This window comes from Acyrthosiphon pisum, chromosome A2, assembly GCF_005508785.2.
Source record: "Acyrthosiphon pisum isolate AL4f chromosome A2, pea_aphid_22Mar2018_4r6ur, whole genome shotgun sequence".
NCBI classification, from domain to species: Eukaryota; Metazoa; Arthropoda; class Insecta; order Hemiptera; family Aphididae; genus Acyrthosiphon; species Acyrthosiphon pisum.
This window is the reverse complement of record NC_042495.1, coordinates 96,492,847-96,512,209: the sequence shown is the minus strand read 5'-3', so window position 1 is coordinate 96,512,209 and position 19,363 is coordinate 96,492,847. Positions and strand designations below refer to the sequence as shown.

At 29.9% G+C, this 19,363-nt stretch overlaps 1 protein-coding gene across 8 annotated transcripts in view; it reads right to left on the bottom strand.

Moving 5' to 3' along the window:
• LOC100169516 (potassium voltage-gated channel unc-103) overlaps positions 1-19,363 on the bottom strand; it is a 137,003-nt gene that overhangs the window by 49,274 nt on the left and 68,366 nt on the right. For 6 of the 8 annotated variants that reach the window (XM_016800727.2, XM_016800726.2, XM_008180204.3 and 3 more), the window contains 6 exons: positions 15,716-15,859; positions 15,242-15,416; positions 15,038-15,137; positions 9,425-9,545; positions 9,152-9,223; positions 5,618-5,754 (listed from right to left, as the gene is read on the bottom strand). In XM_016800727.2, the coding sequence (XP_016656216.1) occupies positions 5,618-5,754; positions 9,152-9,223; positions 9,425-9,545; positions 15,038-15,137; positions 15,242-15,416; positions 15,716-15,859 (749 nt within the window). The remainder of the gene's footprint in view (positions 1-5,617; positions 5,755-9,151; positions 9,224-9,424; positions 9,546-15,037; positions 15,138-15,241; positions 15,417-15,715; positions 15,860-19,363) is intronic. The other 2 variants (XM_016800725.2, XM_003241358.4) reach the window with 2 other exon arrangements.

Below are 19,363 nucleotides of genomic sequence, written 5' to 3'. Positions count from 1 at the left end.
GTTTACTAAGCATGTTCACTCCAATTTTTTTCTTTAACAATGAATTTATTCAAATTTTGACTTTCGAAGTTTTCAAAAATATATTTAGGTACTCAAGGACTATACTATTTTCAATCCTTTAGATTTTTTTATACAATTTGAGTAAAGTATTATTACGTAGTCAAAGTTAGTAGTATTTTTAAGCATATTATTATTTTATTTTTATTTTGGCTTAACTAAATCAAAATTTGAAAGAGTGTTTTCTGACTTATCGAAATGTTTATACTATAGAGAACACTAGTCCTTCAAAATGGCCTTAACAAAATATAAAGTAGATGTTTTAGTGAATGTAGAGTATTTATTATACTCAGTCAATCTCTACAAATTATGAAACGTATGGATTACGGATAGATTAATAGGTATCTATATCAATCACTAACATTGACGAATCATCATAGCTCTATATATTAAGTACATTCCTAATATTCTCCAATAGGTTTGCAGTACTTGGTCGGTATCGTAATTAATTATTTCAAACGCAACGCAGAATATTATCATTCGTAATAACATAATAATATCGTTCGTAAATCACTCAAACCGCTTGTCTAAATGCATGTGTTTTTATCGATAATCGCGTACGGTATTAATAAAAATAATAATAATAATAGTAATATCGCGTCGAGGATGAAATCTAATTACAGCTATTTTATTATGTGCGACGGACACGGTTATTATTAATTTTACGACTCGCCACGGAGCATTGCAGTAAACGGTTTCAAACTCGTATTTAAGTTTGGATAGAGCCCGTTAATAGTTTGGTAGACTGACGAGTAACCTATATAATATTATAAATTTACGGTGGCGGATAGGCCTATATAATAAAGAAATAGGGATTTCCCTTATAGGCCCTAACTTAGGATGGCCCCAGAAATGTAGGTACTGAGTTTTATACGTATAATTGTGTATATTAACATCATATACTAAACTTGTAACTTTATGATATACAAAAAATAGTAAATTTTTAAAAAATTTTTTTTTAATATTGTTTAAAATATTTATTAGAAGTTAGAACGTGTAGTAAAAATGTGTTGTTGTGGAGAGTGACTATTATTGAAATATATATAAATATATCATGTTATAAAATTAAAAATATATCATAATATTATGTTCAACAAATTCGTTGTGTCATTTTTTGTAGTTCGCTTTTATGATGAGGCATATTTTGTGCTATTATCGCGTGTGGCTTTTTAAACATTTTTCCTAAAGCAAAAAATGCATATCCGCCCATGGTTATAATAATAAGTGACGGTATTCCACGGTAATGTTATCCGATGTGCGCTCAGAGTGACGTTATTACAGCAGACGTTTTTGGCGCTAAATCGTTGTTGAATTTCGGGATTCCACCCGCTGAAACTTGCGTAATGGTCGGTGGTGGCGAAGACGTATTTGCTAACACTGCATATGACAGAATGTTGGATATTTCTCTCTTCCTCGAACAGACATTTTCCCTTGGAAATATTTACAAGCTTTATTTTCAAATTTGATTTACCCCACGCTTTATTCTTGACTTTAATCGAATTTAGGTTAAATATTTTCGAGTCGTAGAATACCGAAATTTAAAGCATCACTTTATGGTTTATTATAATACAGCAACTGCAATAACGGCATAAAACTAGTAGTTTTTATTAGAAATTAGAATCACTCCGTACGTTTGTGTAATCAAACAGTTTATATTGAGATATACAGAGTGATTTTACGAACGTGTTATATAAATAATAAAATGATTCACTAACTAAATTTTGGAATTTTTAGACACTTATACTTATAATGACCTTATCTTATACAATCTTAAAAATTATGCATACCCACCCTGTAATGGTTTTAAAATTTTTTTTAATTGAAAATCACCTATTATTCCTGTAAACTGTTATGAACCAGACGGTTTTTTATTTATTGAACTTAGTGTACTTTGTATAAGTTTGTAAGATGTAGGTTCTATAATAATTTAAAAATTACAGTAATTTATCTATAAAATATTTTTTGGATAATATATATTATATATATAGGTACTATACTACTATTACATAGATTAATCAATATTACGTAATATATCTTATAGTTTTGTAAGACCATTTTTGAGTTCTATTATCTTTAGTATATACATTTCAACTAACTCAGGAACTTTTCTGGCAAATTTTGGTTTAGGTACATCGACATTTTCAAAAAAATCATGTACTTTAGTACAAAAAAATATTTTAAAAAAAGTTTATACTAGCACAGAGCGCTTTTTATAAAAACGTACCTAATAAAACTAAGTATTTGAAAGTATGGTCCTAAAGTATATTTAAAACTAAGAAGTTATGTACAGTTAATTTTAAAGGGAAACATGTGGATTTTGGATGAATCACCCCGTGTATCAAACTCCCTGGATACTAATAGTTATTTCGGGTAATAAGTGTATTTTAAGCTGATCAATTATATACTGATTTTGTTATTTTCATTTTGAATTTTTTTAAGGGTGAAATGTCCATCATGATGTCAACACAATATGTCGGGCGAAACTTTCTCTACAGGGGCGGTGCGCGAGGGTAGTGAGAAATGTCTCCTTTTATCCCACCTGCGCACGTCAGCCGATGTCATCGTTTTAGTGCCACGCCGGATACCTACGTCATATATTATTCTCAGACCTGTACGCGCACAACACTCGTTTATTAAATATGTATATAATAATAATAGCATATATAGGTACATAATATTATATCATCGTTCCTACGGAAAAAATAATAATTTATACGCGGTGAACATAACGTCTAAAATTAAACATAATAACGTAATGAAACGAGCATAGAAGAAGACTATGAGAAGAAGAAGAAGAAAAGGAAGAAGAAGGAGAAGAAGAAAAATGACGATACTGTAATCTGTATATCATGTGAAAAATAATAGCAGAACACAAATTGTGATTGAAAGGCGCATCGTTATTATTGCATGCATGTGTGTGTGTGTGTGTGTGTGTGTGTGTGTGTGTGTGTGGGTATTTTGGCCGCGGACCAAATAACAGAGGAACGCGTTCATTAGGCCGGTCATGAATCGTTAACAATGTCGGAGAAAAAAAAAGTAGAAGTGCGATTTTTTAACGACGACGTTTATTCGTTTTGAGAAAAGGACGTCGGCCCTCCCTTTCTCGCCTCCCCACGGTGTTCAACGTGGCTCGGACATCAATATAGATATATCTTTTCGTATGCACTTCTTTATTCTATTTTTTTATTTTGTGTTTTCTCACTTCTCATTATAACGTTATTATGTTTACCCTATAGAAAACGTCCATTACTTTTCGATCCACCAAACTTCTGCGATATAATATAATATTATGACTACCCGCCGACGTACAGCTGCTTATATAATATATTATTATTTACTCTTAAAATGTTTCGCGCGCCAGGCCAATGTGAAGTGATAAAACTGTCAACCAAAAAAAAACTTTACGTTCCCGTGTTATATGTATTACCTATATATTACCATACGATTTATTATATTTTGTTTTGTTATTGTACAGACTTTGAGCATATTATGTACGTACAGGCTACAGCTCACACCTATTTTGAGTGTTTATATTATTATACGTATCAATTGTTATGATATAATTAAAATCAGACACCAATCAGGAACAGGTTTCAAAATTTTGTGAAAATAAAATCAAACGGTAAACGACACGTCGTTACTGCAGTAGTAGGTGTATCCATTTCGGAAAAAAATAGTTTAAGATTATATTTTGTTGGATTTTCAATAAAGAAATTTTAGTTTATAGATCCGACACGTATAGTGTAACCCATTGGTAAATATCGGATTGAATTTTTGTGGAGGGGGGCTTTGAATATTTTTGGGAGGTATGCCAATCTCCACCCATGATATAACCTACGAAAGAAATGTTACAAACAAAATTAATGTTAAACATACGTTTTTTTTGTCATACCTACTAACAAACATATTGTATCAATATTCAAATGTTTTATACGTTAAGCTAAATCTAACTTATAAAGTTAGGTAACTATTTAATTTTTTTTTTATTTGATCTTAAATTGTTTGTACAGAAATTAATAGTGCTTTTTCAAACAAAAAAAAAACACATTATTTTAAGACTAATAATGTTCAGTTTACTTCTATAATTATATTTATTTGTACCAATAATGAAACAGTGTTGTATACTAGTATAGCTGTATAGGTATTAATTATTTAATAAAACAGAGCTATGGATTTTGGCAAACGTAATTTAATTATATTTGCTTAAAATCAAAATATAGGAAATAATGTAATTAACCACTATAAACTTTTATTTTTTATTTCAATAACTCATGAATTTTTTTCCTACAACATGCACAATAATATATAGAGAAATAATTTTTTAATAAATTTTAAAGAATTAATTTCACATAAAAAAATTCAAACATTGAACGTAATTAATTGCAAAACATAATTAAGCTAAAATGTGCTGTTATATAGTTCCAATAATGTAGCTTGTATTAATATTTATAGTACTCATACTCTTACTTTAGTGTTATTGTCGTAATCAATACATCAAAAACAAAAATTTAAATATTCAAAATATAAAAACAAAAGCACATTTACTAGGTAGGCAATTATACATGTAGTTAGAAGTAATAGAAATTCTATTATAACTGGGTTATAATAATAATAATATGTATCTTCGACTATGATTGTGTGGATTAAATGCAGCGTGTAATATGTGTTTTCATAGGTTAGGTCGGTTGGGTTTTTAACGGTGTTTGGCATACTAACATGTAATTTTTCCTAAAAAAATCTAATATCATTCGTGTAGGAGGTAAGTGGTAGGTACCTGTATGTTGTCAGTAGGTACTCAGTGGTTTGGAATTTCAGACTTAAATAATATATGTTACGTAATTCACACTTCTCCTATTAGCGGAGTTATGGAATACTATGGAAACTAACTTCGATGTCAAACGCACTATCACGAATACGCATTTTGTTTTTATAATATATTATCTTTAAAATACTCTTAGTGGAATACCTACGTCTGCTGAATAAATTCTAACAGTCATCATTTATGGATGACACCTACGTACAAAACGGATCTATATTTCCACTTTATTTTGTATTATATTATACGCCCACTCCCAGTAAAATATCGTTGTTGTAAGCTATATGACGATGTAAAACGTATTTATCAAAAATAAAAATTCGCCCAGCTTCCCCGTTGCCGCAATGATGCAGTCGATATAGTCGCGATGTTCGTTAATCGTGTGAAAAACAAAATGTGTACCGTGCCTGTATCAGCGGTATTGATAATAAATTACGTTATTGTTTGGTTCATAGAATAATAATAATAATAATAATAATAATAATAATATAGGAAGTATAGGTACATGCTGTCTTATATATTATTATTATTAAATTGAAAGTGGGTAGATAAATGTCTTTGGGAAATTAAAGTGACAAAACCACGGCGGTGGAGTTTAAGCGCGAGTTGATTGATTCGATTGTTTCAGCGGCTATTGCTGCTGTTGAATGTATTATTATTATTATTATTATTATTACTATTATTTTTACCCCTTAAAAAACAAGAATAATAATAGCTGCTTGTAATCACATCATTTCCACGTACTTTGTATTTCAAGCTGTCCGTGGCCAGGTTTCCCAACGACGTAGAATGGTCCCATAGCGTTGACGTGTTGTACTTCTGCAAGTCGGTTTCAGATGACGTGTTCGGAAAACTTTTTCCGGTAAAATGGCTCCTGTAGGCTACGAAATTCCATTAATTAATATACACCGACGTCCACAGTAAGCCAGCGATGGGCTATAATACAAACAACGTTTGCTACAGGCAAAAGCTGTGTGCGTTTAGTGTTAACGTATAAAATGCGTTTAATTGCTAATTATAATTGGTAAGATCTTAAACTTACCATTAAAAATTAAACCAAAAATAAATTCGACGTAGGTATTAAAAAAAGTTTTAAAAAAATTAAACTGTACACGGCTGAGCTAAGGTATAGTAATTACACATCTATTATATTATAGTGGTTTGTGACTTTATTACGTTTTATTATACAATTCGTTTTAGTGCTTGGATAAAAAAGTACAAATATTTGAATCTACTTTCGTTGAAAACAAATCTGAAGTCCTAGAGTTTAAAATTTAAAATTTATATTTACTTCAAGTAAATCTCTATTTAATTAATGTAATATAAGTGGATGTTAGCTCACAACATTATAATATAATGTGCTTCAATATATTTTACTAAAAATAAAATTATACGATACCTAGTCATAATTATAATATTATGGCCCATTAAATTTAAGTATGAACATTTTGAAATATTGAATAAATTACTCTATATTGTCATATTATTATTATATTTTATTTGATATAGAGTTGGTATGTAATATTTTATTATCAATAAATATAATATTGGAGTAGGTACCTAGTAATATATTATAATGAGTTTATGACAGTGAACGTTATTAAAATTATTATTATGTGAGGATTTAAATACTTACGAGGATGTCATACCTATGCACTTAGTTTTCTCTTTCTCTGACCCGTACGAAACATGCCAAATTTGAGTTTAGCAGAACCAATTCTGCGCTGTTACCTTGAATTATTATACCATCAACTTTAAAGATAAGGATAGTCTTTTGGGAACTTCATATGATTTTATTGGTGATTTAATTTTAAAGTGAGTTTTAACAGCTGTATAACTTATTACAAATTTAAAATGTACATAACTTGAGTTAAAATTAAAATACCAATAAATCCTACTAGATGCGTAGATAATATTCTTTACTTTAAGTTTGCTAATAGGTCATTTTACTCTAATATTGATCCGGACAATACAAAATTGTTTCTGCTGAACGCAAATATGGTATAGGTATTGTAACTGGTTTGAAGATAAAACAAATAGTCCTCTTAATACTTCCTGATATTCAATAAAGATTTGGCTCAATAAAGCCATTTTAGAAATGTTAATAAGTACAATAAAATTGACTGCAATAAAAATAGTATAATTTTAATTTATTATTATGTTCTATATAGGTGTAAACTAAAATTTAATGGCTATATGATTAAGTAAAACTCATCGCATCATGCATTATTATTAATTAGTCAATTAGTAATAGCATGCTAGTAACTAATAAATTAATAAACTATTAGAATTAATAAATTAATACATTTAATAATAGTTGAATTGTATAGGTGATGTGTATTAATATTTTGTATTTCCATTTTACTTATTTTATTATTATTTTACTTTGCTTATAAACAACTTTAATTTATGTATAACAATTTACAAACTATCTATACAGAACAACTAACAAATAGGTACCGAAGTTGCACATTTAGTCAATATGTCATATTTCTAACATACAGTGGACATACTTCTTGATTTACGGCTTTAAAAACGATTGTATTCTTATAGGTAAACTTTTTTTTTTAATATTTAAATATTTGTATTTTATTTAAGTTAAGTTATAATATTGCATTTGGTTCGTAATTCGTTGTTATTATTTTATATTAGGTACCTACTACAATATTCGCTTACTACTTAATATTTATACAGTATCGATTAGCATATAATACTGTTGTCAATCGAAACGGTAAGGAATCATTCGAATATTTTGTGAAATTATTAGGTTTGGCATTCAACACGCAGTTAATAATAATTACTTAAATCGTTCAAACGTTAAAGTTTACGACAGTGATATAATTAATATATTAGACGATTTATCATCTTTCTGGTGTATTGTATTATATTTTTATGAAACATAATTAAATTTAGGAAGAATAACTGTTTTATAATAACACAAATTATTGTCACAGAGTTGAAAACTTTTAAAAATTAAAACTGTAATTAAATAAAACAATAATAGTAATGAAAATATATTTTTTTATTCATCACCTATAACATTATATTTTATGTCTGTCACATGTTGCATAATATTAGTTGGCGTAACCGCTCTACGCATTTCTCAAATTTTAAAATAAAAATGCAAAGTTACATTATTCTTTATGGTACATAATATTATGAACATGTGAAAGACACAATCCACTTATACACCGTATTTTATAGAAAATATATATCTTATATAAAATCGCCCTTTTAAACATTATTAATCGTATTTTAATATGATATATTATCACTTTACTTTAATCCCTGAGTGATCAATTTCAGTGACTTCATCCGTGCAACATAAATCCTCAAAATGATATGATTATCGAAGTATAGTTTGCTATTTCATTTTCAAGAATAAATTAAATTCCAATCAGACAAATGTAGATTCAAACTAAAAAGAGTTAGTATTTAATACAATACTTATAAATTATATATTATTATTCTACAGTTTGTGTGATGTGTAATCAGCCATAATATTACAAATTCTACATCTCAATAACAATTATTAAGTATAGTTAGGTCGTTACAATGGAATTTCCGTATCAAATATTTGAATAAAGAAAAATGTGAACGATTATTGTAAGTATACATTTTTAAATAATAACATTCCCAAAAAAAAAAACATTATGAACTACCACTAACAGACTAATAATAATAATTTAAAATTAAAACATTACTGGAGTTATTTGATAAATTAAAATGTTTTCATCAAAAAGTTTGCAACAAATAAAGTTCCATATAGTAAAATATATAGCAAACTTATTATTTAAAACTAGTACAATTTATCAAACAAAATGTATTTGGTATTTAACTTTTACATTTTTAATGTGAAAGCCAGATATTAAATATTTTTTTATTATTAATATTATCTACTGAAGTTCCACTGTAATAAAGCAAAAACTTTTTTTTTTATGTATTTATTGTAGGCGTTAAACCCAGCCAAAATTATATTAAATCAGTGATAAATGCGTATACAAAATACCATTCAAATAATATTATGCCGGTACTATTTTCGATCAAGTTCAACTATAGTAAATTTATAATGTATTATTATAGTATTATACTTACGCTAAAGCTAAATAATAAGTACACTACACTTCTAGTTTAACTATCTGCTATATTATAATTATGTAATATTAACAACGCTGTTGTTGGTATTTTTTTTTATATATATATAATATAATATCAAGTCTTGGGTATTTTGATTCGGTTTTTACTATTATTATTATTGTCATCATCTTTGTTATATACCTTCGGTAATGATATCGATAGTGTGTGGTCGTTTCGGTCTTTGCAATTGGTCCTTTTCAACGCGCGACGCCACTATAGCAGCAAACCATGCGAAGGATGAACACAAACGGTAGTTAAACGCAATAGACACACAAGATAGAAAATACATAGAAACAGGACAGAGTGAAAAAACAAAAAAAAACAAAATCAACGCACTGAACCACAAAATAGTATGTACAACAGTTCTCGTACGAGCTGTTGATGCACATTATTGTAATATTATGACGTACTTACATACAGAATCGGTGTTGGATCGTGCGGGTGGACTGCCGCCGAATGATGGATTTCGGTCCGGAGATTTGTTGGGCGTCCGCGGCGGTGAAGGGTGATCGGGTGTCCTGTGGGGTTGACTGATCTAAAATGAATGCACATACACACGCATATCCATAATCACACCCACACGCGCACACCCACACACACACACATACACACACACACACACACACATCGTATATTTTGAAATGTTATATAAATTACAATGCGTACATATTATTATTATAACGTGGCAGTGATACCCGATTGAGCATGGTCAATTTTTTTTAACATCCCATTTGAGAGAATAGAAAAAATAATAAACAATTAACTAAGACGCTGCATGTGCAATGTCAAATTGTATTTTTTTCTATGTTAGCCTATAGAGTACAAAGCCATTTAAATTCAACTGTTAGTCGTTACACTGTACTTAGTTGTCATGTATACTCAACTATTTTCTGACATTGTTTTGTGATATTTTGAAATTTACAGTACAGTTTTTTTTTTAAGTATTCTTTTAAACTTATAATGGTTTAATTTTATATATACAAAAAAAATAATAAATACGGTAACGTCGCATTTATTTCTGTATTCAATCGTGTCATATTTTAATATTATTTTTTCTATAGTTCGATTGCATCTGTGCTGCTCTGCAATGAGGTTGAGAAAAAGGTAAGCTGTGCTCAATCGAGTTACAGCGCCTTATTATGTATATTATATTAAATATATTGTATAATATAGGTAGATAGGTATGTAGGTATTGTGATATTATGTTTTTTTAAAACGACCGACGTAGGGCTCCTCCTTTGCAAGCCAAATTTCAGTACTTATTTTTGCAAAATATACGTGGCGCACATGTCGTTTTATGCTGCACAAACCGCAGGATGTCCCGCGGTATGGAGACTTTTTTTATGGGGGTCGGGCCAGGGAGAGATAATGGCCTTTCCATATTGCACAATATTATTCCGGTCCACACCACCCCCCCGCGATACTTTGTGACCTGCAAGTCAACCGTAGACCGCGGGGCACTGTGTGTGCGTAAGGTGCAGCTTTATTATATTATCGTTACACAACGTGATATATTTAAGCGCTTGAAAAGTTTCCTTGAAATTTACATTGTTAGATTAAGTTGTAGGTACAGCATAATATTTTGTTTTCGTAAAACGCAATATATCTCATATATTATGTATAATTATTCGTATAAGTTACGGTACAACGAATTTTATCCTCATCACTTGTGCATTACGCGCTTTATACATTTATTCACAAAAAAAAAAAAACACAATGTAATCAAAAACAAAAGTAGGTATAATAATATTAATGATATTATGTTTTACTTGTACACCAACATGCTGCTGCTGCATATTGGTAAGGTTTTTTACTCTTAAGTGACCATAAACTGCCTACTTATACTAACGCAGGGTGTATTTGTCTTAATGAGGGTACAATTATAATGATTTACACGGAACACAAGACGTAATTCGTGATACATACCGCTCGTTTTATATTTGGGTGCTTAAAGATGATGAATATTTAATTTTCAATTGACCGGGAGAATATGAACATATCGGACTTAACCATCACGTTGATTGATTCGTAGAGGAATAGTTAGTAAACAGTAGGTTATAATGGCTTTTATTTTCAATGATTTTTTGATAAATCACTTTTAAATTGTATGCATATTATTTTATAATAATACTAGTAAGTTGATCCTGTACGACGTTTTCCGCGACAAATTAAATAATTACGGCGATTTACCCTGTCCTAAACATGTGCCTGAAGTTTGGTAAGCACTGGGGCTTTCTCTAAAGTGCAAAAATGTTCAAACTTTGCTTTGAGGTTCACATCCTCGAGTATACAGATAATCTATGTAATAAATGTTAGAACTATGAGTGACTAAGCAGTGATTATTGACTCGGCTATGGATCGCTCACATACACACACACACAAACAAACAAAAATTGATTTTTATTAATATAGATTAGGTATTTTTACTTTCTATAATTCTTTGTGAATGAGTTTAAAACGTCATGATAGGCTGTGAATTTTTCTTATTTCCTCCGAGGCTTAAACGCACAATTCTAATTGAAATTGAAAAGTAGAGTGTGTGCTCACAATACATAATATAATGTTTAAAATCGTTCAATCTCTAAGCCGAACGTTGTTGGTCAGTGTAAATGTTATAAATCGGTTCGTTTTATTCGAACATTTCACCTTTACGATTTCAGACGCCAACAATAAAATTTGACTGCGTTCGACTATTATGCGAAATTTTTATGTACTGTAGTCAAATTCGGGATACCCGTTCTCTCCAGCCCACTCCTCTGCCATAGAATAGTTGTACAAATGTAATTACTTTAGCTTTTTTGATGGTCACTTTTTTTTATTTTTTTTTCTAGTAAGAAATATTAGATTTTATGACTTTACCAAGTACGTTTTCTTCCAAACACTGTGTCACTTTAATATGTATCATATAAATAGCCAACCGAAATCAGAAAACCCACTAGGTACATGGCATTATCCGAATCAAACAACCCAGAACAAAATATTTTAGGCACGTTTTCATTTTTCCAAACTACGTATTGAATAACCCCTTTCAAGAACCATATCATAGTGTTGTCACCTCACTCCACGAATATAACCAATCAATATAATATTTTGAATGTCTTGAATGCGTTTAATATACGAGTATGTTGTATAGACGGTTTTACTTCCCCCTATCCCTTCTCATTAATAATATTAATTTAGATCTAAACCTGACGTCAGCTCGATCTTGAAACTTTAAAAATTGTAAAAACTTTATCTTTTATAGATATTTATCAATAGTCTACACTTTACAATACAACACAGACTACATAGTATTGATATTATTATTTTATGAAAAAAAAATGTTAAACATTATAACATAGTTTGTGTTATTTGCATTATTTATTATATAATATTTTATACTACATGTCTATATCCATATATTTAAGCCTGCAGATTTACCGATAAAGGTGAAGTAAAAAATGTGCAATCTGCTGACATTAAATTTATATTTAAAGTACAATAAGTGTCTTTTTTATGACAATATGACTGAATGTGTGTTTGAACACGAACACGTTTCTCACATAAAAATAATATATTATTTGATATGTTTTTATTTGTCTGAATTATTTGCGTTTTATCATATGTTTTATTTTAATATTTGACACCTAATAGTCAAGACTTGGCAGTATTTTGAATCTTTTGCGTTATTTTTCTGAATATAAATGTGTAATCACCGGGTCACTGTAGAGCTGATTATGAGTTATGTCATATATATAACGTTTTCACGACCTGTTCTTCTTTTTCTTTTTTTTGTCATCGAGTAAAAACGTATATAAATATATATATATCACCTACGTGGATTTTATAGAGACGCGTATAAGGGATTTACAGGGGTTTTGCGTCTCTCTCTCCACAAAGCCTCTGCCCGATCTTTATGACGGAATTGTTTTACGACTTAGTGGTCGATCGAACAATAGGAAATTATTATATAAGAGAAAAATACAACGCATATAATATAACAGCAGACGAAAAAAGAAACCCTTGTGGCACATTTACAGTGAACTATCACTAGTGTGGCGTGGCGTTAAAATTAAAGCCATTATATGTATTTTATACCACCAGACGGCACTATTTCAAATACCCAAACAAGTACCTAACAATGTTGATTTCATCATACGAACAACCTTCGGCACGAAGTATATACGCGAATTCTACCCCTATCTCAAAATGGACTCGTTAAAATGATTAGAAAAAAGAAAACGGTGATGTAAGCCCGTACGTGAATGTAAAAATATTTACAATTTTGTATGAGCTTTCCCGAATCTCCTTTAAATCTCCAATGCATACATTAATCTTGTTTAACGTGTTTGTGTGTGTGCAGTCCATAAACGTTTAACTTTATACACAACATTTTTTGTACACTGAAACGTCATTAGTTTATATACCCTGACAATGAAGTTTATTCTCTTAAAAAATATGTATGAACCTAACATCAAAATTAATTTTCAAACATTATTTCATTTTTTTGTTTTTTAATTACGAGTGAAATAATATTTTAACCTTACAATGGATCATATTTTATACTAACCTTTTATACTAATATACATAAAGCGAGTCATTAACATATGTGTATACACGTTATTTTATTAAATATATATACATTATACACTAAAATGCAGTGATTAAATAAGTACACAACACAATATAATATATTATTATACCTGCTGAAATTATTATTTTTTTTTAAATTGTATTTAAAAACACAACCCCATACTGTACACTTGACTACTCGAGCATTTCATTATGAAATGTTTTATTTAGAATTTTACTACAGATTGTGAAAAAAAACATAACTACCAACATACATTTACATTATATTTTTAAAAATATTTATCAATGATTTTGAGCGAGTTCACTCATAAACAACCATTATGTATATAAAAGCTGAGTCTTTTAAAATGATTCATTATTAGATACTTATTTCTTCATATTATTGAACAGTATCTTTACATACAACAAAATATTCTTTAGTTTAATATTTTAATATATGAGATTAAATAATAACATGTAAAGCAAATTTAGAACTTCTTCATTAGGTAATTAAAATTTAAAATTCCAAATTATCATATAATTTTTTTAATTTAAAATATATTATATACATTAATTCAGTAAAAAATCAATAGTTTTCATTCAATAAAAACTTTTATTCTTACTCCTAGCTTTAATAATTAGATAATTAAAAATTGAATCAATTATAATATGACTTTATTAATATTTATAAAAGGTAAAAATATGAACTGTTTTATTTTAATAATCAAATCAATATTTTTCAAATAGTATAAAGCTTTATTTCTTTATTATAAGATAAAATAATTGAAAATTTAAATATTTTGGAATGTTTTAAAAACATAAATATATTTTTGTTCTAAGGTAGGTATTGCAATTAATATTCATGAATCTTGTTATTTTTAATTGTATTATATTATAATCAAATTTGGCATTTTAAGAAATTAAACTCTGGTTTCCGTTTTAAAATTATTTCATTAACTTTGTTAATTTATAATAGTTTATACAAACGTCTGTACAATATTATCTAGTAATTATACCTACTGAACGAACCCTCTGAACGTATAATATTATTAAGATTGACGGAAGATAATAATGATTTTTTTTTTTTTGTGAAAGTGTATAATATTGCAGTAAGTAGTAAGTACAGTGTATATCTTGTGCATATTATTCTAAGCTTATAAGTCAAGGCATGTTATTAGACAGTTTAAAAGTCATATTCCGAATAAAGAAAAACATAATAATATAAGACATTGTAAGGCACGTCAAAAACAAAAATAATATGTATGTACCTATAATATTAAAATTGCAGAATCAATAGTAAAAGTAAGTTGCGGAAGATAAATTAATATTAGTTGAAATTCCGAGCGCTTAATTGTTTTAGAAATAACGTTATCCCCGTATCGTTGCACACCAGCTTGGGTAGTATTTAATATACGTACAGGGCCAACAACATAACAATATTATAACGATTAGGTATAAACGTGGATCAAAACGCACTTGGGGTTCGGGTCGGACGAATAGAGGCCGAGGACTGGTAGTCTCGTCCTCGACTCTGGTTGTGGTCGTCGATGTTATATCGGCCACTGCTGTCTTCAAACTGAAAAACAAACAAAATCATTAGGTCTCCGATTCACATAAGGAAATTATAATAATACATGAAATATCAATGCTAATAAGAAAAGTCACGTGTACTCGACTTGCCTCAATGAGTCCGGTGCTTTGGGCGTGGATGGGGTCTTTAGGTGCGTGCTGCTGCTCTCCTCGTCGTACTCGTCTTCATGCGGAAGTGGCGTTAGACGACCAGGCTGCCTCGCGTTGCGACCGCGAAACGAGCTCATCCGCAACGATTGTCGGAACGACTGTCTGGCCCTGTCAACTGAAATTATAATACGAAATCGGATTTAGATTTTTCGCGATCTACAGCTGACAGAGTCGGTAAAAAAGCGATCGGGATCACATTATTATTATTATTATTTTAGTATGATTTACATAATTACATATGATATATAATTACTAATTAGGTACACAACAACCAAACACTTGTGTAGTTTAAAACGGTCATCTGCAGCAACATAATAGGTATTATTATTTAAAACACGCTAAAACACACATATTATACACACACAAACGTGCATACGTCATATCGTATTACAGAGCTGCGTTTATAATCATTACATTTACTCAGTCTAGAGGCCGGGTCCGGTTGTTCGACCGGCGACGGGGGAGCCGTGAGGTCTTCGAAGTTGATGATGTACAGGCATATATCGTCCACTTCGCTCTTCACGGGGGCAATGACCTCGCTGCACAGGAATTTTGATCCTGAAACCAAAGAGAAGATGACATTTTTTTTGCACACTCAAATTACAAAGCTACAATTCCCATTATAGTATATTACATAATATGATATCATGACGGGATAAACGCATTGCAATTTTAACATTGTTATAATAATATGTCTATACGGTGTTTTTGGCCAATAAACTCTTGGCACAACTCTAAAGGTCACGATCATAAATTTCAATACGACCTTTCCGTAGTGCATCAACCTCGTGCACGACGAGAACAATAAAAATAAAACCGTTTTTAATGTTAATAACTGCTAATATCGTTTTATCGAATTTTGGCAAAAATACCACGACGGTCTTTAGTTCTATTTCGACGATAAATTCAGACGTTTTCAATGTTTAACAGATATTGGCTCTTGTAAATGAAATTACGGGCAGTTAAGAATGTATGCCATTCCATTGTTCTCGTCGAAATCTATTGTTTGTAATAATAATTGAGAAATTATTTAGTTTTCGATTTTATGTACATTTATTTTATTATATTCATTTGAATGTTTTTACATAAATTGGATGTGTAAAAATATATTCAAAATAACCTATCGAAAGTAAATGTATTGTCACATGACAAAAATAAATCTATAGGCCACTAAACTCATTTGTTCTAATTAAATAAAACAAACATTTCTCACTCTAATATTGTAATGACTAATGAAAAAAATGTCGATTTTAAAAACATAGCTATCAATAAGTATAACAGATTACAACGTATACATTATTTAATAAAGTATGAATATTAAAAACGGACTTCATGTAACATATGTTAAGTAATATTATAATAGGTAATAATACATTGCTAAAAAATGTGTTTTTTGAGTTTTGATGATTTAAGCTTAAACAAAATGTACGTAAAACAAGTTGTTCGTCACTTGTTCTTAAATCGTGAATGCGTATAGAACATCGGAGCAAAGAAAAAACACAAAAAGCTGTGTTATTTTTATGATCTTTGAAGTAGGTACAAGTTAAATCTGTGTACGTTTATAAACTTTTCTTCTTATTTTTTTTTAACTGGCTTAAAATAAATTTCCGGTCGAGAGGGAGTATAAAAAGCTGGTTATTTTCATAAGATATATAACGTCTAGCGGCGGTCGCTTTGTGTTCAACTCGATGTCACGATAATATAATGTTTTACAATAACGCACCAGCAATATAATATTATAAATATTATGTTTTACACGTCAAACGGAGTTGGAATTAAAATTAATAATGTAATACCATTTGGCGTGATCTCGTGGTCGGCTGCAGGTATGTTCGAGCGCGATCTTCCGATTAAATTACTGTGCATAGGAATGCTTCTTATTTTTTACCGTTTTATTTGCATATCTCACCCCCTGCTTCTGTTTATAGCCACTCGACCGCTGACTCCACATCGTATATTATTATTCTTCGCGTCGACATACGCACTTAGCGGTTTTTTCCCAGGGGTGTTTCTTGACATGCCCCAAAGGGGAGGGGAGGGCTAAAATATTTTGGGCATACGTCATACGCTTATACGTTTCGCTTATTTTTTCGTCCATGTGTTCCATATTTGCTTTATACCTAACATATAATATTATATGAAATAATTTTTATATTTTATACGCAGTAAATGTTTCATGTTAAAAGACATTTATGATATTATGATTCTATTAGAGTAACAACGTATTTACACAGGCCAAGTCGGAAATCACTCTCTCTCATCCAATATAAAACCACCACTGATTTTTTTCCTCACGAAAACGCTGACGTATAAATTATACGTCAGCATTATAATATTATGATACGTACACCTGTACAGTATGCAATATATTCGATAAACGGGTAAATATTATAACTATACGGATGGGACACAGCGGGCGTGTAAATATTGAGTACCAAAGGTAACCACACAGATCGCAAATGGACGATTATGCACAATATGTCATTTATTCGCGTGGTCGTGTCCAATACATAATATTACAAACAACTGATGTGGGTCTGCTGTTAATGGTTCACTGCTATTATACAAGGTGATCTTGGTTCATATATCTTACCGATTATTTCAAAAAGTATTGACTTTATTGAAAATATTATTTTAAGTCTTCGCAAGACCCAACGTTTTTGAAAAAAAAAATAATTTATTTTACAGATTATAATTATAAACCAATGTTTTATTTTCCAGTTTTTTTACTTTTTTGAATCATAATACAAATTTTTGATTTTTAATTCCAAAAAAATTGTATTTTTTAGAGTTCCTACTTCGATAGGTACATAAAAATTGAATTTTCAATAAGTATAGTTCATTATTAATTAAGTGTTATTTATATTTCAAGTGTAATTTTAAGTTTTGTTGAGCGGAGTGGTGGACCAATATTTTGCAAGTAGGTACCTACTTTATTCACCGCTCATCAAAATTTAAGTATTTATAATTAATTTACTACTCGTTTGAAATTTGATTTTTATGTACTTATCGTGAAATAGTCCGAAAAATATTATACGATTAATAATATGCGACATAGGGATATTATGAAATCTACAGAATTGTATTTAATCATTCAAAAAAGTAAAATATATTTATATTTTCAAAACAGTTAAAACAGCGATGAGTATGTATAGGCACTTATACGGATCACCTTGTAAATATACCTTATACCTCACATTATAATACGTATTATTATACAACGGATGATTGGTCAAAATGTAATATCGTATAATTATGATCTAGACGCGGCGGGATGTTAAATATTAGCTTTTTACCAACCCTCCGATACAGGCCAACCCCACCTATACCGTACACACACACACATATTTTACTACCTATGTACAACGCCTACCTTTCACGCATAACGCGCGCCCTATCCAACGTATTTTATAATCGGTTACCGCAACACGCACACACCGCACAAAATATCATGTACAAACTCGCAAACGCTGTGAATTGCGCTCGTGTTTTATCCACGATATATATGTATACATATTGTATATGCCATATACATATATATATATATATATATATATATATTTATATGTATTTATATCTATATAAATTGTATTTAAGCGGCAGGTGTGTAAAGACCCTCGTTGGTGTAATCGTTGGCGGTGGAGGGGGATGTGGAAAGGGAGCGACACACAAAATGGTGGCAGCCAGGAGTTAGGTGGAAACGCAATGAACGCGTATATAATATAATATAATATACATATGTATATATTACATGCATACAGGGTGATCCAACAGTATGCTCATCCCTTTTTCATTCTTGATCAGAGCGTTTATTACAATTTTTTTATTCACCGAAAGCGCCAAATTTTTAAACACTTTTTTTATTGTTTAAGGAGTGTCTTGCAAACTATCCTTTTCTACTGTACATGTCTAAGCAGATGATATTTTGGAAAATATTAATTGATGCATCTATATCAAAATTTGAATGATTAGTATTTTTGAGTACCTAACACATTTATAACAATTATAGTCCTTAAGGGGATTGGAAGCGTCCATTTTCTGTCTTACCCTAACACACGTGCA